The sequence below is a fragment of the Etheostoma spectabile genome, chromosome 7, assembly GCF_008692095.1.
Source record: "Etheostoma spectabile isolate EspeVRDwgs_2016 chromosome 7, UIUC_Espe_1.0, whole genome shotgun sequence".
Taxonomy (NCBI): domain Eukaryota; kingdom Metazoa; phylum Chordata; class Actinopteri; order Perciformes; family Percidae; genus Etheostoma; species Etheostoma spectabile.
In genome coordinates, this window is record NC_045739.1 from 18,484,508 (window position 1) to 18,508,199 (window position 23,692).

Consider the following 23,692-nt stretch of genomic DNA (forward strand, 5'->3'; position numbering starts at 1 on the left):
CTTACGCACGCATGCACACACACACACACACACACACACACACATACACACACACACGGACACACGCGCATTGATTGTGTTTCCTTGCTTTGGTGAGACGTTTGGATCAAACACCAATCAATGAATCGCAGTGCAGGAAAACCTAATGCCAGCCTATGGAAATTAGCTTTCTCTCTGACACTGAGTTCCTGAACATCAAAAAGTCTTCAATCAGGAAGCACTGACGCCTCTGGTTGAAAATGGTGTTGGTGTTTCCATGGAGACATTACTTCTGATACAACAGGCCACTGTCTTAGGAAATCCTGTTGTCATTTCGAGATCCAATATGTCAAGCAGAGAGGAGATGACATTAATGGTGAATTGGAGTTGCCAATTTCGCATCAAAATATGTCTCATTACACATCTAACAACTGGATAGCCAACATTTACAGAATACAAAATCAGCTCAACGGTGGCGACTAAATCACTTGGAGTCAGACAGGTTTTGATCTTGCCATTCATCTGCAGTGGCGTTGTTTGTGGCGTTTGCAGTGGACAAATTTCCTAATGGACTCTGGCGAGCGCCTGCTAAAGAGCAGACTGGAAATTAATTAATGGTATCCATTAGACAAAATAGCCGTCATTTAATTGTGGCCACTCTGCATCTACAAGCAGGAGCTGGGCAGGAGCAGATGGATGGAGAGGTCTCGTAACCAACTAGGAGTAATGGAAGCTGGTTCACAATCATTCTCTGCTACCCTGCCATCTGTACGGCCAGTAAACAGTTCACAGCTGGTTTCAAACATAGTAGTTTACAGGAAATTTATACTGACAAATTACATCTGACTTTAACAATTTGTAACCCCAATTCTGTGGATTTATTTAGGTTTAGAAAATTCCATCTGACCTCGATTCTACTTTCATGTCATTATGTTCTTGTGTGGCAACATTGAACACTCTCTAGGAGGCAATACAGTCACCATGTGTGGCATGAATGGACTTTATCTGGGTCCTTATCTATAATGAATCAGACAGTCTACATGGTGTTGCTCACTGACACTGCTTTATCTTGTCTCCACTCAAACTTATCTTTGGCAATCCATTCAAAGACGACAGATACTAATGGTGCTGGAGAACATCAAGGACCATAAGGCTGACATTTTTATTGGAAATGGCTGCTCCATGATCCACATCCAATGCAGCTAGATGTGTACCAGTTTGTCACACTGTTGACACTGACAAGAAAGATTTCAGGTCTGCTCAAACTGCAGACTTTCAAAAAAGAAAGCTGGAGAGAGAGAAGAAGAAGGGGGAGATGCTCCACAGGGCATTGAACTATCTGACATTCCAGTTAAATGCACAGGGATAAAACCAGGTGTGAAACCAACTCTCCTGTTTAGACTTGACGCTGCAAAGCAGAGGGCCATCTGGCAAAATGTCTAAACACCGTCTGTTTGCTGCAGCTCTTCCACCTCTACTATTTGTCTCGGGAAAGTGGTGCTGCAATTGAAGGGATTTAATTTAGCACAGGAAAACACCTAATTTTCACCATAAACTTCCCATCTAGTATGTAAGCACACAGCATGAAGATGACTGTAGTTGCATTTGGAAATAAAAACACTCTTAAGTTTCTGTACTTTAGGCTCTTCTTTTCCACAATATAGATGTCTATAATACTAGCTTTGCACTAGTTGCATCAATGCCTAAGATATAAATAGCAGAACTAAACACATCTGCAATGAATGAGTCCAGCAAACAATGTGCAATGCCTAGAACAATCTAATGCTGTAAATGACAAACCGTACCTTGTTTGCAAAACCAGTCAGTTTTGAATGAACCGTCTACCAGACGGTCTAATAACTCCAAAACTGATTTGAAATGTGCAGGATCACAAAATTGAAAAACCAATTTTCTCATGCAAATGCAGTGAGCTGCCATAGGCATTTCGTATACGGCGGTTTATAACGGACCTGATGAAATTCCTACTGTTTCTCAGACACATAAGCACATGTTAATTTCTGCCCTTGTGGCAAGAATAATAAAGACAGAAGTAAAAACCATCTGACAACCAATACAGACTCTAAAGCTATTCATATTGTATTCTCCCTGCTCTGTTTCATAAAACTGAGGAAGGCTTCAAGCAAATGCTGAACAGCATATTTACGTTTTCCTAGGCATGCATAGACCTCCCTACTCCTCTTTGTATGCAACTTTAACACGCAAACTCTGTGTTTGATGCCTGACAATGAACCAGTGTTCAGCCAGTTTTTGACCATTCATGTAAAACTTGATGTCATGGTGTTAAGTACTGGTTGTGAAGTCAGGTCAGGTAACTAGTGTTGACCCATTTAAACCAGTAGCACCTTTTTCTCCCAGTCGTTGCTTTAATATGAAAAGGGTAATAGATTGAAGGAAACCAGGTCCAGTGTTGGCTTCAGATTATTTTATCATCTCACTGGAGGGGTTCTGGAGCCTCCAAGGGTCCGTTAGGGTTAATGTGAACACAACGTATTTAAATTAATTATTCTTGACACATTATGCATACACAAATAAGGCAGTGCTATGTATGCGTTTGACAATGTAAATCCATGTGGATTTGTAATAATAATAATGATTTAATTTGTTAGTTTACAAAATCAGATATAATCCACATGCAAATGTGTGTCTGCATGGAGTACAAAAGATGTTAGGCTATACTCAGATCAAAATCCAGATATTTAAAAGCTCAACTTTTTAAAACAATTAAGTAAAAAGACAAGGTGAAGTGAAAATGAATGAAAGTTCCAAAAACCATAGACATGTTACCAAGGCTCCTTAAAATTTCGACCCTGTTTGTTTTTTGCAAAAAGTGGTTTGGAAACAACCCTGTCATAGATTCATGCATGCATACATATATGCAAAAAACAAACATAGCCATAATGACTTGCGTTTCAAAATGCACATGAGTTTTGTCGTGCAGGGACATCAGAGAGAGGGCAGGCTGTACTGTAGAAAACTGGACACCATGTCTGTGGTCTGAGGCAGATGGATGCCAGGCAGGCGAGGCTCGCTCCTCTGTTCTCATGCTCATACCTGATAAAGGAGCTTGTCCTCTGGAAAAGGGCCACAGCAGCCTCAGTTGATAACGCTGGAATGTCTCAGTGTATCAGTGTACAGTAGTGTATCTGGGTGTTGCATGTTGAGAAAGGCTTAGTGGGAGTGTGCCTGCACATTATCTATAAGAGCTAGGTAAAACACACCATTGTAAATGAACAGACACTATCAGGACAAAGGATGTTGAAACAGTGGATACAATTGAAGGCCAAGACGTGGAATATATTTAGCAGGAGTGGTGCATTATTTATGTAGCACACACTGTAAGGTATCACGTACATAACTTGAACACAAGCCCAAAGATTGGATACATTTTCAATACTGCACTGCACAGTGATTCTCTGACTGGCCGTGATGCAGTGATACCCACGGGTGCAACCATGCAGCTGCTTCTTGGTGAAGTACAGCCGCGGGCGTTGCATACAATTTGGCTGCTAATGTTGCATCTCGGGTTACACCTCTTTCTTTCCGATGACACATGTGTGAAAACACAGTCAACTCTTTCCAGCTGCGATGGGTTCCTCTATGTAAGCCATCAACATAAGTATAACTTATCAGAATAGATTATAACAAAAGACTTCATCTGGATCCATCATTGTCATAACTGTGAAAAGTACCACGGATTGACCGCTGTGGGGTTTTTGAGGCCAAGATCAGTGTGACACTGCCTCTTGCCAAATAGTGTTTATAGACCAACTAGCTTTTCAGAAACTGTAAAAATATGTTGTTACAAATCATCAAGTGGTTCTTTACCAACTAAGATTGTTGAATCAAAGTGTAGGAAGATGCAATTACAGGAGATAAAGAGGAAATGGGGAGCAAAGACAAGAACCTACATTTTCTTAGAGGGGATTAACTTTCTGACATGGAGATGTACTGAAAAAGATTATGTTTTATTTTTCTTGGACTTCTCTTGTCACATATGTCTTTTAACAAAGAGCCTTTGAAATTTCTTCTTTCACTCAAATACTTGTTATATTAAAGCTTTTTAACTCTCTGGAACTTTTCTGTTGAACTATTTGTGGGATGCAGAGGGCTGTCAGGAGATAACCGGACTTGGGGGGACGTGAACGTTCCTGTGCTCTGGTGAGTTTCATATTATTAAATGTTACCATAATCTGGTTTTGCATTCACAGAGAAAGACAACTGATAATCTACAGTGGTGCTTGATGACGTTTTACAGAAAATTATAGGCTAAAAGCCTAAAAATGCCCCCTGCCTCGGACACATTTTTGCACTCTGCAATGCAGAGCCAAATGCGGAATGCAATAATGCAGAGTCGGCATATGTATTTTTAATATCTACTGTATGTTATTTATGTATAATGTACATAATATTGTAAATGTTTTGAGTGGTTCACACACATATTTTACCAAAGGAATACAACATGTTTTATAAGCTTTATCAGCTATATATTTTGCATAATTTGAGGTAAGGACACGAACATAGAAATAGAATGAGAGTAGAAAGGACATTTCCATTGTCCATATGTTGATTTAAATTTTAAATCAACATAGTAGGAGGGTAGATGGATCACATTCATCAAATGAGTCACCAAACTAATCTGGCATAGCCTACTGCTGAAGCTTCAACACTTAAGTTAACAGCCAGTTAGCTATGAGGTGTTAAGGTTTGGGTTATAAAGGAGGTGATAGGGTTACTGAGTCACCCTAAACAGATTATTGCCCTGTTTGGCCTCATATTTATTCACTACAACAATGAGTTGTAGCCGCCAAAAAAACAAATCACCACGGCAAACAGTTCAATGTCCGTTCTACTTTCATTCTATTTCAATGACAAATCACTGTTGCAAACTTCCACTTCACGTTCAGCTTCTTTATCATTCAACCGCAGCATTAACAGTTGTTGTTTTTTTCGCCACTGTGCGGCAGTGGAAGCAAGCTATAAACTCAACATCACTTAGCTAACGTTATAAAATTGTCATGGCAAACGACTGTCTTACACGTCCAGCAGTCAACAACATTGCGTGTTTCTGGTCGCCTGATAAATGTAAGTATCACATTCAAATCCCTTTTTTGCTCTGTTTCACCAACTCTTGAGGGAAATGTGTATTAGCTGCTAGCTGCTAACTGCTTCAGAAGCTAACGTTAGCAACTAGCTTGTCTGTCTGGTGGTGCTGGGCAGGTGGTGTATGATGGACTTAAAGGAGCTTTTTAGTTAAAACAGCTGCCTGCAGCAATGGGAAAGAGGCTGATGGGAGAGACCGAAGCAAATGTGTGGGACAGAAAATCCAAACAATGAGCTAAAAGATGCTAAAGCTAAAGTAAAGCAAACCTGGGGGTTTGTAACGACAAGGCTAACAATTAGCTACATTTCGTAGTACACAGCCTTTTGAGCCAATGTATGAAATGTAAACAAGTAATTAGCTCATATTTGTAAAAATTAGTAAAAAGCGTTTTAGACACTAAAAGCCAGTTAGACACAAAAAAGAAAAAACAAAAAGGGGTAAATAATAATAAACATAAATAAGCTACATCAGATTACTGTTTTCTTAAACCACAGACAATGAAAGAGCTGGGTTTGTCAAAAAAAATTACAGCAGCAATACCAAAATACAGCTACATTAAAAATGATTTATAATATCATGCAGTGGAAATATTGTGGTGTTTGGATGTACTCTTGTTGAAACTAGTCATTACTGCTATAACATTTAGCTCATTTAGATCTGCAAGCCAATGAAAATGGTATTTAAAACCACAAAGTTAGTCAAAGCCATTTACTTTCAGTGTTGTACAGCAAAATTATTGTCACAGATTATGTCATTTGTTGAGTTTTGTGTTTTCAATAATGATTTTCAGTGTACCTGCCCGTAGAAATAGTGTGTGATGACTGTGTTCTCTTGTAATAATATAAGTAACACATTTAATTCTCACCTCATCTAAATGAAAACTGCACTGACAAACATAACTTTTCATTCAAAAGACAGTTTTCTATTTGGGTTAACTCAGCTGTCAAAGCTGAGGCCTACTTCAACAAATTTCTGCAAATAGCCTATCCTCTCTAGCAACTGTGCATAACCAAGCCTGTCATTTCCCCAGGAATAGAAGGGTAGTTAAAATTACAGCTTTTGAAGAGTGGAAATTTACGCACTGTCTGTTTTTAAATAGGAGCTCTAACAAAATAGCCATATGGTAACATTTACTGATTTAAACATGGGAAGTTTTACAATTATAATGGAAATCTTTAATAATATATCAGATATCGTGAGTTTAGTATCCGCCCATTTGGATGTAGAGTTCAGTCTTCATGGACTTTCAGGCACTATCCAAGACCCTAAAAATAATAACTTAAATGACAAAAACACATCTGATAAAGGTTTAAGCTAAAGCCTATGTTTTTAAATGGTATGACATTGGATAATGCAAATTTAGGGCTTCGTAATTTTTTTAGAAGACAAATTCAAGTTTAAATGTTGGAGTATGCAATGTTGATTGAAAGCTGCATTCTTAGATTTTTTGGCAACTTGAAGTCAGTGAAACAAGCTGTAATCTTAACATAACATACTATTGCCTTATGGCAGCAAACAGTTCCCTATTTACACATCCATCAGGCACACAGTAACATTCATTTGAAGTCATGTGTCTGGTGCAATATTTACTTTTTGGTCTCCACCAACTCCTTAGAAAACAGCTGCCTCTTTAGCTGTTAAGTGCTCCTCTGAGTTCACAAGCTAGTTGCAAACCGTCCACTGCTTGGTGCTTATCAGAGCTCTGAAAACAGCTACCTGCTTTTGCTTGGAAAGAGGTAGATGAAAGCTGCGAGAGTTAACAAAACAGTAATTTTGCATGCTGTAAAACCAAAACAATCAGCTGAAAGATGCTAAAACGCTACAGCTGAGCGGAATGGCCAAGCTGGGTCATAATTCCCCGTGTGGTTTGTCACTATGAGCAACAGCTTTGCCAATATACTCAGTAGATCCATTCATAAATGTAAAACTATTGATGAGTGCAGTAGGGCTGTTGAAACGAATTCTGAAATTCGAATATAATTTGAATATTAAAAAAATCAATACTATTCAAATGCTAAAATTACTATTCGAATATTGCTTTTTTTAATGTATTTTATTTTTTCTTGGCCTACACGCATGTGAAATTTAAATGCTTTTGTTTCATCTGATGAACAACGACGTTTTTGAATCGTATCACAATCGTACACGTTGCCTTAATACAATAGACAGTATGTGTATGATGAGAAGGCAGAGGTTACTTAGTATCATTTAGGTGTGCTTAAGAACATTTTGGAGTAGCTTCCCCCCTAAAATAGGCCTTATGACGTGCCTGGGTTAAGTCATGTATGTCATGGTTGTAAATAACAAACAATGGCTATCTGTATGTCTTTGCCAAGCGCAAACCAGAACAGAAAGCATCAATAACTTCTTCGAGAGGGTCATGTCTTTTTTCCAATAACTTGAGGGTCATAGAAAAAGGTATTACTGGCGAAGGGAGGGTGAAGTCTTTTTTGACTAAATACCCCATACCTCCTCCAGTAGCCCTTAAATATAAAAACACCAGTCCCTTATGAATTAGATAATTTCGGTTAGAGGTAGGCTCCTGCATAGCTATGACCAGCCTACATACCCTGCACACTGATGATGACCCTCTAATGGATATCACATTTACAATAAACACTGCACTGAATCTGTATTAGAGGCTACCATATGCAATTCTCACCTGCTTCTGCTTTGTTCATCTGCAAGATCTGTGGGTAGCAATTTACAACTGATGAGGTCCGGAGGTAAAGACATTGTCTGTCCGACTGGGGGCGACGTTGGACAGCCACTTTCTGAATGCATCCCAGCGCGCAGCCCTCCGCTAGACCACCACCCACCCCACCCCACCTCACTTGTGTGGATCAGCAATTCAGATCGCATGCAAATCCAGGAGCGTCACTGTGCATGTGTGTATGAGAGAGAGAGAGAGAGAGAGAGAGAGAGAGAGAGAGAGAGAGAGAGAGAGGGGGGGGGGGGGGGGGGGGGGGGGGGGGGGGAGAGGAGGAGAGAGACGTGCAGTTGCATTCCTGGAGAGAGAACCCTGCCCCTTCCTCCTCCTTCCTCTCTTCCCTCCTGGTCTCTCAGCCGGCGGCGGCAGAGAGGGATTTTCAACCCGGGCTGCAGATGCGGGGAGCAGGGCTGCAGAGTGAAAGTGACACTGGTAGTCCGTAGGGAAGTTGTGAAAAGGAGCACGTTTTAAAGGCATTCGAAAGACTTTGGAGTTTGTACTCGGGCGACCCGAGCGGTTAAATTTAATTTTAAGAAAGTTTACTTTTTTGGGTGGTCATGGGTTGCCAGCGGACACTCGCGGCCGGCCGGACAGCGCTGCTTCTGGCGGGGTTGCTCGTGGCTCTGTGGCACCGCAGCGCCGCAAGTTGCCCGGAGAGAGACTTGGAGGACAGGGAAGAGGAGGCCAACATAGTTTTGACCGGCACCGTGGACGAAATAATTAACATGGACCCGGTTCACAATACCTATTCTTGCAAGGTAAGTCATCTTATGTAGTTTCTGTAACGATCAAGTGCAATATCCGCAAGAGTGCATCGCTTCAAGCGAAAGACACCTGCTCCATGCACGAAAACTACTAATAGGGTTAAAGTGGACTATTAGAAGTCACATTATCCCTTAAATAGGCCCTAACGTTACTTTTACTGTCGTGTAGCTGATGGAAGCCATTACCACCGAGTTTCAAGTCACACTCTCAAAGGCATCAACAGCTTGCCTGAAAAACATTTTACAAACTCATTCATCCAGAAGACTTTGGCAGCGGTTACATGGACTCTGACAGTCAATCCACTTTTCCTTCCGAAATGGAAAGATGTTTTTATTTATTTTTTATTTCCACTTAACAATTATATAGCTACAAGGGGGGCATAACCAACCTTGTAATCATCCCTAACATGCTGCAGTAAGAGAGAAGCCCCTGGCTGTAGCTCTCACTTGATTTCTAGTCATAAATGTTGAAAACATGCAACTTAATTTGCCAGTGGCTGCAAAGAGTGATATTCTGAATCATGATTGCTGACAAGTGCCATCCCAAACTAGAGATTTGTGACTTGTGACTATAACAGTGATGCCCCATTGCGATTAAAAAGTCCAAAAACATGTAATAAGATAACTGAAATACCACAGAAACACTTAAAGCACCCAGAACAGTAGTTTGTAATTGTAGGTGACAATAACATATTTTTTGATCTCAGAAGAGAGCCCTGACTGACTGAAGAGCTGCAATGTGTGCCCAAAGCAATACAGATGTATAGTCATTAGTCACTCATGTGAAACCTGTGTGTGTGTGAGATAAACCTGAAACTGTAAATTTTCCCATTCTCTCATTGCCACAGGAACATTATGTCTCTGACTAATGGACCACATAATAAGCGCATGATGAAAAAAAACAACCATCCACTGTTCCACAAATAAGCACATTTTCAGTCAGGATGCAGCCTGCCTCTGTCCTCATTCCGTAGCCATTTATCTTGAAACAAACTTTTGCATCATCATGGATCCGTGGTAGACCACTCTATAATCTGTCAAAATAAACAACTGGTGTTTGGTCAGCTCTCTCGCTGCTCTTTGCCTCAGCAGCATCATGCTCCCGGTGAATCAGCGGAGTAGATTAGAGGCACACAGCTCTCCCTCTGGAAACAGAAACCACCACAGCGCCTTGAAATAAGACAAGGTGGCTAACATGTGGCGGAAGGGGCAAGCTTTCTCATGACTTTGCATAAAGAAGACTATGCTGCACTTCCTGTGATGCACTGTGACCTGTGAGTGCATGCAGTGTTTTAGATACCTTTTCAAGTGGCTGGACATAAGCTGTATCTGGAACTTTTGTATGTGATTTAATCTAGGGCTAATAATCTCTTAGGAATTGTAAGACAAAATGGGGAATGTTTTGGTTGCACAGGTGTAAATAACATTTATTTTAACAATAAGGTCGGAGAAACAATTTTCATCACAAAAACAGGCATGCATGAATTCAGACGGTCCAAAGGTTGACAGGGGCCCCACGTCTTTAACAGCACCCTTGTGAATATGCAAAATAAAAAAAAAGTGATGTTTTTGGTTTTGACAACATGCTTAAGAGTGTACTGTGTTTCTGTCATTGTATGAAGGTCAGGGTGTGGCGCTACTTAAAAGGAAAGACCAACGTCAACCGCGAAATTCTCCTGGACGGTGGCAACAAGTTGATGATAGGCGGCTTTGGCAACCCCGGGATCTGCGACAACCAGGTAGCCACGGGCGACACACGCATATTCTTTCTCAACCCTGCCTCGGAGGCCATGGGTCCAGAACACAAGAACGAACTCATGCTCAACTCAAGTCTGATGAGGATTACCCTGCGCAACCTGGAGGACGTGGAGCACTGTGTGGAAGGTGAGCAGACAGTTATTTTGTGACTGGAATAAGACCTATATCTTTTATGGGATGGAAGACACAGCACATTTTATTGGGGATCTAAAAAAGTAATTCTAAATACCGTAAACATGTATAGGAGTTAATTTTAAAGCCTATCAAGACTTATCATTGCTATTTGATAAATCAAATTGCTGTGACTTCTATTTTGTCTTACCTGTTAGAAATTCAGTGTAGGATTCATGCTGTAGTTTCTTACAGTAATTGTAAATCACTTAAAGCAGCAAGGATTTTATACACCGGTGGCTGCTGAAATTCCATGGCCTCAGGCGCCACAGTGTCAACGTTTCCCCAGAACTTAAGCGAGTACACCTGAGTCATTTTTAGGAGCTTTGTTGCCATAGTGAAGCTCCAACCTTTTCCAGAGATGATTCCCAACCTTTGCACCCTGGAAGGTGTGCCAATTTATTAAGTCAGGTGTAAAACTGAAACACTTGCATACACATGCTGCATGACGTGGGAGCTTTACGGGACAACGCAGGTTCAAACCGTTTTAACTTCCAGAAAGACAAAGACTGCAACAGCAGAAGCAGGCGATGAATGGACGGATCAAACTTGCCCACACACGCTTTAAAAAATAGTTTTCAAGGATCTTTTAAATTTGGCATGAGCGATGTGTTGTTGTACCAGACCTTTAGCATTTAAAAGAGAGAATTAAATACTTTTAGTCCTTTTTTTTGGGGTTGGGAAGTAATTTGTCAGAACCATACAGCCTTGACTAATACATCTCAGCATCTACCGTGACTGTGAGACTGTAGCAGCCTCTGCCCCCATTGCCAGTGAGCAGTAAGCTTGCTGCCGTTTAACTTTTACTGGTGCTTGACAATGTTGAATCAAACACTTAGACCGGCCGGCAGCACCGGGGCGAAATGAATCAGAGCATGAATCACCTCACTGAAGGCTTTCTGGGGCAATCAGTGTTTCAGAGTTGTAGGGTCTATATCCTGGGTACTTTCAGCTAAACATTTCTGGGTGGCAGGATGTTCCAATGGATGGAGCTTGTTTGCAGTGTTAAGTTGCATTTGGCACACACATAAAACTTCTTCTGTTTGTCTGTCCAGGCACGAAACACTGCACTGCTAACCTTTTTAATTCACCCCCCTTTTCTTCTTTTTGGACTCCTGTTGTGGAAAAGGGAGTTTCTTGGCTGTGACAAACTTTCTAGAATGTGCCCTTTTTGTTTCGGGGCTTTGTGCTTGAAGAGGGTTTACTTCACATAACCTGATTTTCTCATATCACCTTACAGATGAAGGAATAGCGGTAAGGAAATACTTTAAGAAGTCATCAGGCAAAAGTTAGACAGAACTCATGTTTTAAAACCTTTGAGAGAACTGTCTTACGCATTGACTGTCCAATAAGTAGGGCTGGGTATTGATACAAATACTGGGATTTCCATACCGGTTCCTGAATGATACTGAATCTGTATCATTCCAATTTTTATAAAATAATAAAAAAAATAAAAAATAAAAAACTTTACAACATTACGCATTAGGGCACAAATCTTTTTGATTTACATTTCAACTTCTATTTTGTGAGCCCCGTCTCTTTGTGCAACATAGTTTTTCCTACATATCTCTGCGACGTGTAACGACAGCTAATCACCAGCAATATAAGATCTTAGTAGTGGTAGAAGCATGCTGCAGGCTTATTGGCTCACTGACGCTGATGAAATTTGCTCCTTAGGTATTGAATGACGAGGCGATTTTTGATACTTGATACTAAGGAGGCAATTCGGCCGGTGCCTAAAAAGTATTGTATTCGGTACCCAGTCCTACCAATAAGTAACAGTGTGGGACAATTGTCAGGTTCAGCCCCATAATGAAATCTGTTTGTTTTAAGGGGAGTGAAACTATTGTTGATTATTAACTTGCATGCCTCCATCTGGTAGAGAATGAGTTTTGAGGCCTGTTCCAGCGCAGAGTTTTAATTAAGAGAGTCAAGTTAGATCCCATCCGTTCTGTGCAACCACCACCCTCGGAGACTGTGGGATGTCAGTGCAGCGGGACAAGACTCTACCTGCCGCAGTACTCGTTGTACCCTCCTCCGCTTTCTCCTCATTCTTGACATTTTCGATAGCTAGGATAGACTCAGGAATGCCTGGCAGAGAGCTAGGCGGGGAGGTGCATTGTCTGAGAAGGACACGAAGGAAAATAAGATGAGTGATGTAAAATGAGGGAAAAACAAAGGAACATTTTTTTTTTTTTTTTGTACATGTTAGGAGGCGGAACGTGAGGGATGTTGTGTTTGCTGTGGCATATTTGTCAGAGTTTGGATCAGTGCCACGTGAAGATAGATGCCTTCAGGGATTATGTTTCACACTTTTTCTACTCCTGTGCTCTTCGCACTGGGTGGTGGCACTTCGGGGCCACTCAGTCCATGTGTGCGATCACTTGGCTACAGACTTTCATCTGCCACAGAGCGGCCCTCCCCACAGGAGTGTTTACAAGATCTCAGTAAACACTCTGCAGTGCAAGCCAGCTCTTAGAATGCTGTACACCATATTTACCGTGCAAAAGAATGCCCCTTTTTTATTTCCTGATGCCATATCTTTAGCTACTGATGCATAACCACAGGGTTGGAATAAGAATGTGAAATAGCAAAAAATTGTCACTTGGTGTACCATCTGCTGGATTTGTACCTAGTCAGGGCAGATAAGCAGAGGGCCTTTGGCACAGAATCTCCTTCTGTTTGGTCCTCCAGCTGCCATTCAGAGAAATGTCAGTTGTGCTGTGCACAGAGTTGACAGATAATGTGTCTGAATCAAACACAGACATTCGCTGCATCTTTGGAAGCAAAAATGAAGTCATGGTTTTGTAAAGGTGGGTGAAGGGGGAAATTCAAGACCTAACGCCTTATCCTCTGAAATTTTTAAAAAGGGAAGAAGTTGAAAAGTGTGTTTGTTAGGATTTTCATTTTCCCAATGCTGTGTTTATAGCAACAAAGAGAGAAGGCGGAGGTGGTGGGGGTGGGGTTTGGAAGAGAGGAAGCCCTCTTGATGGAGAAGTGTTGAACATACAGGGAGATCTTATCCGTCTTGGTCTGTTTATCAGCTGCTTTTGTTTCAGCCCTTGATGACTTGATGCCAAAGTCTTTTCCTCAAGGCGCAGACGAAGAACAGCAACAAAGGGCTGTTTCTTCCTTCTGTCTTCATATCTTCCTCTCCTTCCCTTTTTTTTTATCTCTCTTTGTAGAAGAGGAGAGATGAGCCAGCCAGAAGTCAGTGCATAGTCATGCAACAGCTGCATCAAAGATCTTTTCTTTGTCCCTTTGTGCTGCATCTATTTAAAAATGCAATACTGACTGCAGCTAGTGTACTCCACTGGTTGGACAACCAAAAGTCCTTGTTGGATGTTAATGAGCAGCATTTCACTGCACAACATACCACTGACTCTTTATGGTCCGTGTGTACAGCAGTCCAGAGGTTCACTCGTAATGGGGTTAGCCAGGCTTGCTGAGAACATGATGGGGGTCCCGATTTGCCAGCAGGTGGTCTTGCTTAATGATGGGCGAGCAGTCAGTCCTGTGGAATGCTCCTCGGGGTGGGTGGGATGTGGGATGACTGTTTGAGCCCCCCCCCCCTTTCTCCAGCTCTCCTTCATCGAATGAGCCTAGGCTTCAAGGAAAACTTTTAGCTTTTTTTCCTACTATTTGTGCAAGGAGGAGGACCGGAATCGGCAGGAATTCCTAACATGCACAAGCTCCTACCTGGCTGCCTCCTCCCTTCTCACCTTCTTGATATGTGAGAAGATAATGATAGCATGATAAAGGCAAAATGGAGAGGAGTGAACGCCTCAGCCATGCTATCTACTTTTTCATAACCTAAATGCCAATCATCCACAGGGCAGTTGACTCATGTGTTTCACGAACAATTAAAGACTTACTGCAAAATGCAGGGGTCATTTCACAGCTAAAGTTAATCAGTGACTCAAAGCCCTGGAAGACACTCATGCGATGTTGAAAGTATGTTGATAGGCCAACCCAGGTTTACTTTCAGGATTTCTCTTTTTCAGAGGTGGCTCTCTAAACTGAGCTGATCTAAAAAAGTAGCCTCTCTTATCAAACATATTAGGGCCGCAACTAAGGATTGTTTTCATTGTCAATTAATCGGTCAATTAAGTTCTTGGTTAATCAGTTAGTTGTTTGGGCTACAAAATACAAAAAATGCTATACAATGTTGACATGCCTATAATGACATTATGAAATGTCTTGTTTTGTCCACAACTGAAAGGTATTCAGGTAACTGTCATAGAGGAGTGATGAAACTAGAAAATAGTCACATTTAAGAAGCTGGAATCAGAAATGTCATACTTTTTTCACTAAGAAATTACTCTAACCGATTGAATCGGTCATTAAAATAGTTGGAGATTAGTTTAACAGTTGAAAACTAATGGATTAATTGTTGCAGCTCTAAAACATATGGTTCCAAATGGCTTCTTCTATCTGATGCTTCTATCTGCTTGTTTTCCCACAAGGTTTATTTCATAAGTGTAATAATTTCCACTGAGTTTAGCGGGGGCAGTCTTTATTTCAGGCAAGGTGGTCTGCCTCCGCTGTAAAACCCTGTGGGAAATCTTCCAACAAGTTGGTTGCCCTATAATTTAAATATCAGGCTCCACTACCACCTGCTTATGTTTTAATCTTACCAAGACATTCTAGAGACAGAACATCACTAGTGCACAGTGAAACAGGACAACCTACTTTATATTTGACTTTTCTGAGGTATAAAAACATGGCTAATGAGTAATTCCAAAGGGCTGAGGAAGTTTATTTTATTGTGGCTCTGGAAAGTGTTTGAGAACTCTACGCAGACAGCTGACTGAACTTAAGCACTGGGGTCTTTATCCAGTCCATGTCTACATAAGCAGCCTTTTGTCTACAGCAAGGAGAAGTCAAAAAGACTGACTTCAAGGATTGGATTTTTCTCAGGGTCCTTGACGGGATTAGGCTATAGTCTAACAGTGAGAGTTAATTCGCTTGGTGTAGTTCTTTTCTACAAAGGTGTACCCTTGTTAAATTGGTGTACCCTTTGTGGCTTATGTCAAAGCATTTATGCAGTGAGGTGAACAGAATTGGACATATAGAAAGGCTTGATGGAAGGCTTTGATAAAATAAGCAACAAAGGCTTGAAGGGAGAAACAAGACCAATGGACCTGTTTGCCAGCTAGCCCAGAGTCTCCAGAGTTATGGCACATTTTAGATTTTAATTAAAAATGCGGGAGCGGAGAGCCGGCTTGGCATAGCGATAAAGGACTCTGAAATGAAAAAGCCATGAAAGATGGAAGAGAGCAAAGGAGGAACGGACCACTTAACCGCAGTCTGTTCACCTTGGCTCATACCCCAGCCCGAACCGGGAGTGTATCACTCTCATGCAGATAAGAATCATAGATGGTATTGATGCTGTAGTATGCAAAGGTACCTACATGTAGTGACATGCCTGTCACTTCAGTGAGATGTTAACATTCCCACAGTGTAGACATACTGTGTAACATCTAGCCTGTCCAATTATATTGTCCGTCTTGTGATAAGGCAAAGTCTAAAATTATTGATGAAATGTATTTGTTTATATTTGCTCAATGCAATAAGACATTTTTTTTTATTCCCTTGGTTTGATAAAATACCTGTATGATGTCCCTTGTATAGCACAGAGCCCGGCTTTTCTCCTTAGCTCACTACCCTAAGGGCAAAAGATGTTGAAAAGACCTTTTTGAAAGTTAAGCCATCCACCAAAGTATTTCTGAAACAGACTTGCAAGGTCTCCCAGCATGGCACATTTTTTCCTGCTGTGGTTGGATCCAAATTCATGCTAAAATGCATCAAGATTAAGTCATTTAGTAAGTTATTTGATGGTAAAGGTAACAGTCTTTGACAAGCAGTGTTATTCTGATGCTCCCAAAACTGAAAAGACGATGTAAAGTTAGCTGGTGTCAATGTCCCAGTTAAGTTCTTCTTTAGTTAAGGAACAGGAAAGTGAACCTAGGAGGCTCTGGGCAGGGACTTAGATGTACAGTGACCCGGAAACCTCCCTCTTCTATTCCAGACATGAAGAGTTCAGAGCAGCAGTCTGCATGAGATGGGGTTCCCTCCGGGGAACTGGATTCGTGACAAAATTCTTGCTCCAAGACCACATTTCTAAAGCAGGGCTGCTGCCGTGGCAAGTGTGGCTACTTACTGTCAGCACGCCAAAAACATCAGGTTTAGAGAAAAGGGTTTTGGTGGGATACCAGGGGGATAGCAGAAGCCCTAATGCGATTTGTATTTAGGTCAGCTCAGCTGTCACTACAGTGTGGCTCAGATCAAGAGAAGAACAAGAGAAGAAAATGAAAAATGTTTTTCTGTGCCCTGTAAATTCTTTTTGTTATTGGATACAAGGGACTTCTTTGATAAAAGTTTCCTCTGGAAATAGTTTGACAAACTAAAAAATAGTAAAATAAATAAAATAATGTCCAATAAGTGTGCTTGGTGAACACTATTAAAACCTTCTGCTTTTAATAGGGAAGCAGATAATTGAATATTCCCAGCAAATGCTAAACTTCAGTCAGCTCTCTTTAGGTGGGTGTATGTCAGCATTTGCCAGCAGTATTTAAGATGCTGTGATTTTCTTCTCACAATTAACTTGGTTTTGGCCTGAAACAAAAAAAAAACATTTGTCTGAGAGTCTCAGACAACACAAATGTCTGGGTTGAGAGATGAGACTCTGAGGATAGTTTACGGAAATTACCCCACAGTACTTGGTTCAAATGGTTAATCACATTCTGTCACCTTCTGGGTGTGAGCTGGAGATATGCTGGCATATTAGACCTATCGTGCTCCCTGTTGTCTTGTAGTACGCACCTGTTACATGCCACCATTCCGATGAATGTCAATGAGGCTAATTATATAAAGCTGGTATCGTTGTTTCCAGGCTTCTCTAGCTATATGTGGACAGGCTTATATATATTTAACAATACTTTCAATAAGGACCCATATTACACCCATGTGCATGTATGCTGCGAAACATCCTCTGTTCTTTTGGGCAAGCTTTACTTAAAGGTCCCATGGCATGGCATTTTCACTTTATGAGTTTTTTTAACATTATATGCGTTCCCCCAGCCTGCCTATGGTCCCCCAGTAGCTAGAAATGGCAATAGGTATAAAGCGAGCCCTGGGTATCCTGCTCTGCCTTTTAAGAAAATTAAAGCTCGAATGAGCCGATTTGGAATGTTGTTACTTATGAGGTCATAAGGGGCAAGGTTACTTCCCCTCTTTGGTTTGCCCGCCCAGAGAATTTTGCCTACCCATGTGAGAGAGAGAGAGAGAGAGAGAGAGAGAGAGAGAGAGAGAGAGAGAGAGAGAGAGAGAGAGAGAGAGAGAGAGAGAGAGAGAGAGAGAGAGAGTCATGTTTTTTTGCTCCTCAAAAGCTGTAGACTCAGAAATGGCACATACTAAGGAAAGCTCATTGTGGGACTGGCTCTATTGGCTGTAATTCTGCACTGGATTTTGGGAAAGAGACTTCAGATATGGTATTAGGGGACCACTAAGGTCTGTATAAAAGCATCCAAAGATCACCATGTCATGGGACCTTTTAAGATTTGCTCTCTTTCAGTCGCAAAAGCATTAGAGAGGTCGGGCACTGTTCATCCCAAAGGTGTTCGATGGAGTTGAATGCAGGGCTCTGTGCAGGATTTTGTTTAAGGGTAATTTTAGTGTTAGGGTTTGTGGTGTCTAACTGTTGCAACAATGGTAATAGTAATGGTAAATCACGTACATAGGTGCTGCTGAACCATACTTTGAGTGTAATCCCATGCATTGCCTGATTTAACACACTCATTATATTACAGTGCTGCACATACAGGATGTAGGGGAGACTTGACACTTGGGGGTCCCACGTACACAAACAAATCACGGGATGTACAGGCTCTTCCCGAGCTATTTTGCCCCTCAGACTACAGCCCAGTCTCTGTTACTTCCTTTCCTTCCCCCTCACCCGTCTCTCTGTCAATGGGTTGTCACAGTGAATTTAAGATGAACACCCCGCTGTCCCTTGTGACTTGTCCTTCCCGTTTTCCTTCTGTGTTTGCCATCATCTCTTTATTTTTCATGTCATCTTTAATCAGGTTCTCACTTTCTGATGATGATCTGCACATGTGTCTGTCTGTCATCGTGTGTGCGTTTGGGAGTATCCCGTGCTTATGACATGTCTTGGTTTGGCTATCTGGGATCTTTCTTGCACTTTTGTGGCAGGCAGGGCTGATATATGAAAGCTGACCCATCACATTTTGATTTTTATGTCTCCACTCTCATGTTTAACGCACATTCAATTCTTTTGTTGCCCCACCTGTCTTCCTGCACCCGGCTGCCTTCTATTCTCACAGTCGTCACCTTCCTACTCCCACAGTGGTTCTACCTGTAATTAGACTGGAATCCCATGCTCTGTAAAGCTGTCATAGTCCCAACAACCAGGTACATTTTGTGCAGACCTGACACCAGCTTCTCTGATCTAATTCCATCTTCATCTTTCTGTGTCTCTCTCGACTTCCTCAAGAACTAACACAAAAGTCAGTTAGGTGATGCTGTTTTTTTAGAACTCGTCGTTGCCAGATTTTAAATAGGAAGATGACTGCATGGAATGAAAAAGACAACATCTCTGGTTCTGCTTTGTTGTTTTTGATACCTACGACTAAAACTGAACAATATGATGTGTTATAAGAGTATATTGTTGAATTAGTGGAGTACTCTTTTAAATGAGATCCAAGTTGTTGTAAACAGGAATTATCCTTGCAAGATGTTCAGAAGATGCACCTATCTAAACTGACTAAAAATAAATCCTAGATGTTGCGTGTATTGATCATGGACAGTCTGACAAGACACTTGGCATTCATGAGCTGCATTGGGGATTAAACCAAGAAAAGAAAATTAGAAATGTAATGCCAATTAGATGTTAGACCTTTCTTTGTTTTCTTGAGTCATGGATGGAATTTGTGACGTGTCTTCTGACAAACCCTCTCTCCTTGGAGATGAAACCTTTTTTAGTAATTTTCTTCTCTCCCTCTCAGCTTGCCCTCTTTTATCTGGCTGGAGGGAGGCACTCGGCCTGGCCCTGTTGTTTTAGCCAACAATGGCAAGGATGTGATGGCTTTCAGAGACAAATAGAGATATGTGGCAGAGGATGTCTCACTGGCTTGCGCATGTATCTTTATACACACACACACACACACACACACACACACACACACACACACACACACACACACACACACACACACACACACACACAGAGGCTTTACTATGTCCCCATCCGAGTGAGATATAAACATAATGCAGAATGTGTCCCTGTATCTGACATAGTCGGGGCATTGTGATTGCTTTTAACAATGAAAACATTCTCCAAAGTAAAAGCTGAACTCCTAACTTCACAGAGTTGTAGTCATCAGTGGACACAGATAAGGAATGGTTCAACAAAGGGTCTGGAGTTTGTGGTAGTAGCGCAACATTAATGCATATAACATGTGTTTGTTTGAAAAAAATAAAACAATAGTATTAAAGGGCAACTATTATATAGCATTTTCAGCATAATTGTTGAGTTTTGTGTTTGCACTAGAACATGTTTCGTAGGGTTGCACATTTCAGAAAATGTCATGATTTGATTCAATACGGATTTAGGCTCAAGATTTGATTGAAAGTTAATTTTCGATTCAAAAAATTATTCTCAATTACGATTCACAGTATGTAAATGTACTTTTCCCATGTGATTGTGTACACGCCATTACAACGAATTTTGGAATTCTGTAAATCGATTTGGAATCTGTAGAGCTTGAATCACGATACAAATGTAAGTCTTTTTTTTTGGGGGGGGGGGCACACCCCTAATGTTTACATGTTTTTATATTGAAAAAACACTTTAATTTTGTCATACTGGCCATGGCTGCTATTTACCCTCTGTTTGAGACACTCTGTAGGAGCACCTGTCTCTTTAAGCCCCCCACCCAAAAAAGCCCAGTCTCCTCAGGTATATAACAGGACTCTTTACTGGGAAAAATCACCCATAAAGGCTTCTAAACCAAATTTGACACAACCAGACATGTCCCAGCAGTAACGTGATCCACATTTGGGGGGAAATGACCAGCGCTGGTTGCCATGATTACAGCTAGAGCTGCGTAACACTTATCCAAGAGTAGAAACAACTGTTGAAACCGGAGCGTTCGAAACAGTTGGAAATCTCAACGTTTTAGATGGGGATTTTCTGTAAAATATGTTTTCCTCATTAAGTTTGGCCACGTTTATCATTAAAATCCAACATTATAACATTGTAGATATGACCGAAAATAAGGAAAAACATAATAGTGACCGTAACAAACTGCACATTCCTGCTATCTCTTTTAATACACTTCAACAGCTCATTGTAAAACTGAGTATTGGTTTTAAATAGAGTCTAATATTATTACAATCAATGGTCAGAATGTTAGTCATACCCTTAGAAGCAAAAGAGTAATGTGAAACATGTAATTGCACTGGCAAATGGTATCAGCATGCAGTTGATTGCCAGCTGACATTTACTGGACATGGCAATTCAAGGGCCTATAATGGAAATTCTATAATAATAGGTTCCGATAAACGTGTAGCACATAGAGATACATGCATTTAAAGTCTTTTAACACCATAAAGGTTTTCTGTGTAATTTTTGGTGCTGTATATCCTGTAGAACCCATTTTGTTCACAGTTTGAGAGATGTAGTGCAACTACAAGGAGAGAAAATACCTCTGCAACAAAGAAAGTGCGACGGGTATTACAGCAGGGAGAAAGGAATGACACAGGTGACGTCCAAGATTAAAGAGATTGAGTGATGGAGAGTTGGAACCAGCCAGGGAAGAGGGGAGAAAAGAAGGAAAAGTATTAACAGAGGAAATAGAGTAAAAGGAAAGTAGATTATCGGTTTCGTCTCTTTAACTCTTGCACTGTGCTGGATCCTCCCACACAAAAAAAGGGAAGCAGACTTGTCGCGTGTGCCATGAGGCAGCTTTCGGCATTTTCCAACTGAAGCATGGCGCCTCAGAGAGGCTTGGCCTGAGGTAACAAGCTCTATCACAGACTGCAAGCTGTTGCCAGAGGTATGCCCAGACCAGCCTGTCCAAATCCCGCCTTAGAGTCATTCTGAAACCCCTTGCACTGAATTATCTACCTTGTGACCACGAGAACAACGGCATCAAGTACAACCATTTTTTTTCTATCTTTCAAGGAGATCATTTTCTTCCGCTGTGCTGTAAGTGGGTAGAGGCATGCCGTGAGAGAGTTCTGGAAACAGACCTGTTTGAAAGGGCCCTTCAAGAAATATATGATCATTGAGATACAGTAAATGGAGGCGTTGAATGTGGAGAGTTGGGTTTGCACTGTTCTAGTTTTTTAACAAGCTATGTGGCCTGCTTGGACAGGGTGTCAGAGAAAGAGCCTAGATAAATCAGTCCTTTCTTTTTAGGCTGTGCTCCGCAGGACAAACTTCTACCTGTTTGCAGGTGCATTGCAGTGTTTCTTTGTAAATGACAACATGCATCTTTTAGAGCCAGATATTAGTCTTGTCAAGTTAAAAGAATTCTGCTGAAAGTCAAGCTTGTTAGAAAGGATTGGAGGCTAAGTGCAACCTTATTAATCATGCTTTAGTTACCAGGAGTGGATATTGTAGGGGCGGCTGACATTGAATTATTGTGTTGTTTCTAACAAACCCAAAGGACAGCCAATTGAACAGTTGCCTGAGGAATTCCAAACCTCATTACACTACATAATTCTCTAGACCTCTTTTAAGCTCAATAGAAATTCAGAGTTCTGGTCACTGGATTAGCAGTTAGCTACTGGTTTAGTATTTCACTGAACATATCTGAGTATCCAGGAGGAGTAAGTCTAAGGCTGTTTGGTTGAGAATTTTAACGGGAAAACTTTCTGATTAACTCCTGAAAGAAAATTGGATCCATTAATGGTGTAGATTTGTCTTAAGCCACAAGACAAAATACACGCTGGCTCCTGTGATTCCTGCAGTTGACTTACTTTAGGTCATCAGTGCAACTTTACTCAGGACAAGTTCCAGCATGTGATTAAGTAAATGGGAAAATGTAAAATGTCGTGTGTGTTTCTGGCTCCCAGCAAACATTTGCTTTTGGTTTGTCTCAGATGAATGGAGTCTAAAGGACTTTCAAAGGTTGAACAAACCCATTTTTTGCTGTAGTTCTGGTGTAGAGTTTGTTCCGAAGGTGCAGTGAAGTCCTCTGGATTTAATTATATTTTTCTGCCTGAGTACCCTTGTGAGCAATGATTTTATATCTTTGAGAAATGTGCAGGTTTTGGAAACACAGATAACACCGATTTTTATTTTCCCTCATCCACACACACTTGATCTTGATCAGTCTTCAGATACAACATTCCCACTGGAATTTCCCCCAGGGCCTTTTTTTTCACCCGTTGACTTCCAGGGCCTCATTCTGGCCCCGGCAGGTTTCAGGCTGGTGCAGGACTATCCAGACGTCTCCTTAGAGTTAAATAAGGAAAAAGTGAAAGGCAACAGGTCAGCCTAGTTAGCCTTTACCTGAGGCCAAAGGGAGTGTGAATGGGTTAGGGTTTGAAGGGTGAAATCGGGGTCAGACACCACTAAAAGAAACCTATGACACATTCCCAGTCCCAGATCAGGCAGAAATCCACATTCTTTTCATCAGCTTGCCATATTGAAGTGTGTGTGTGTGTGTGTGTGTGTGTGTGTGTATCAACCCCCTTCCTTTTCTTTTCATTGCTTTATTGGTTGTAAAGTGGTGCATTTGTTGCTGTATGTGAGTCACTCTTAAACACACTGTTCTCCATTTCTGTCTTTCTGTCGGTCTCTCAGTATGTCTCTCTCTCTCTTTCTGTTCAGTCTGTGCAGATTGAACTTGCTGGTTACGATGCTAGCTGAATCTTGATCAGCTCCAATTTACATCTAGACAATGGTGGGAGTTAAGAGGCGATTCCTCTCCTCTTTTTCCTCTCGTTTCCCCTCCTTGAACCCCCTACTCCTCTTTCTTGTCTTTCCTTCTGCTTCTCTGTCTTTGCCAAAAGCCCCCACCTTCTTTATTGTGTTTTTGGGAAGATGGTCGTCTTGAGAGATGGGAATGAAAGGATGGAGAGTAGACTAAACTGAATGCTTCTGGACTTCATCTGTGATCCTGAGGACACAGCCTTCCTAATAATGAACTTCACACA

At 41.3% G+C, this 23,692-nt stretch overlaps 1 protein-coding gene across 10 annotated transcripts in view; it reads left to right on the forward strand.

Annotated features, from left to right (window-relative positions):
* Positions 1 to 8,093: 8,093 nt before the first annotated feature.
* agrn (agrin) overlaps positions 8,094 to 23,692 on the forward strand; it is a 247,383-nt gene continuing 231,784 nt past the window's right edge. For 9 of the 10 annotated variants that reach the window (XM_032521015.1, XM_032521018.1, XM_032521021.1 and 6 more), the window contains exons 1-2: positions 8,095 to 8,569; positions 10,198 to 10,459. In XM_032521015.1, the coding sequence (XP_032376906.1) occupies positions 8,369 to 8,569; positions 10,198 to 10,459 (463 nt within the window). In that variant the 5' untranslated portion in view covers positions 8,095 to 8,368. Of the gene's footprint in view, positions 8,570 to 10,197; positions 10,460 to 23,692 lie in introns of all 10 variants that reach the window. The other variant, XM_032521016.1, reaches the window with a different exon arrangement.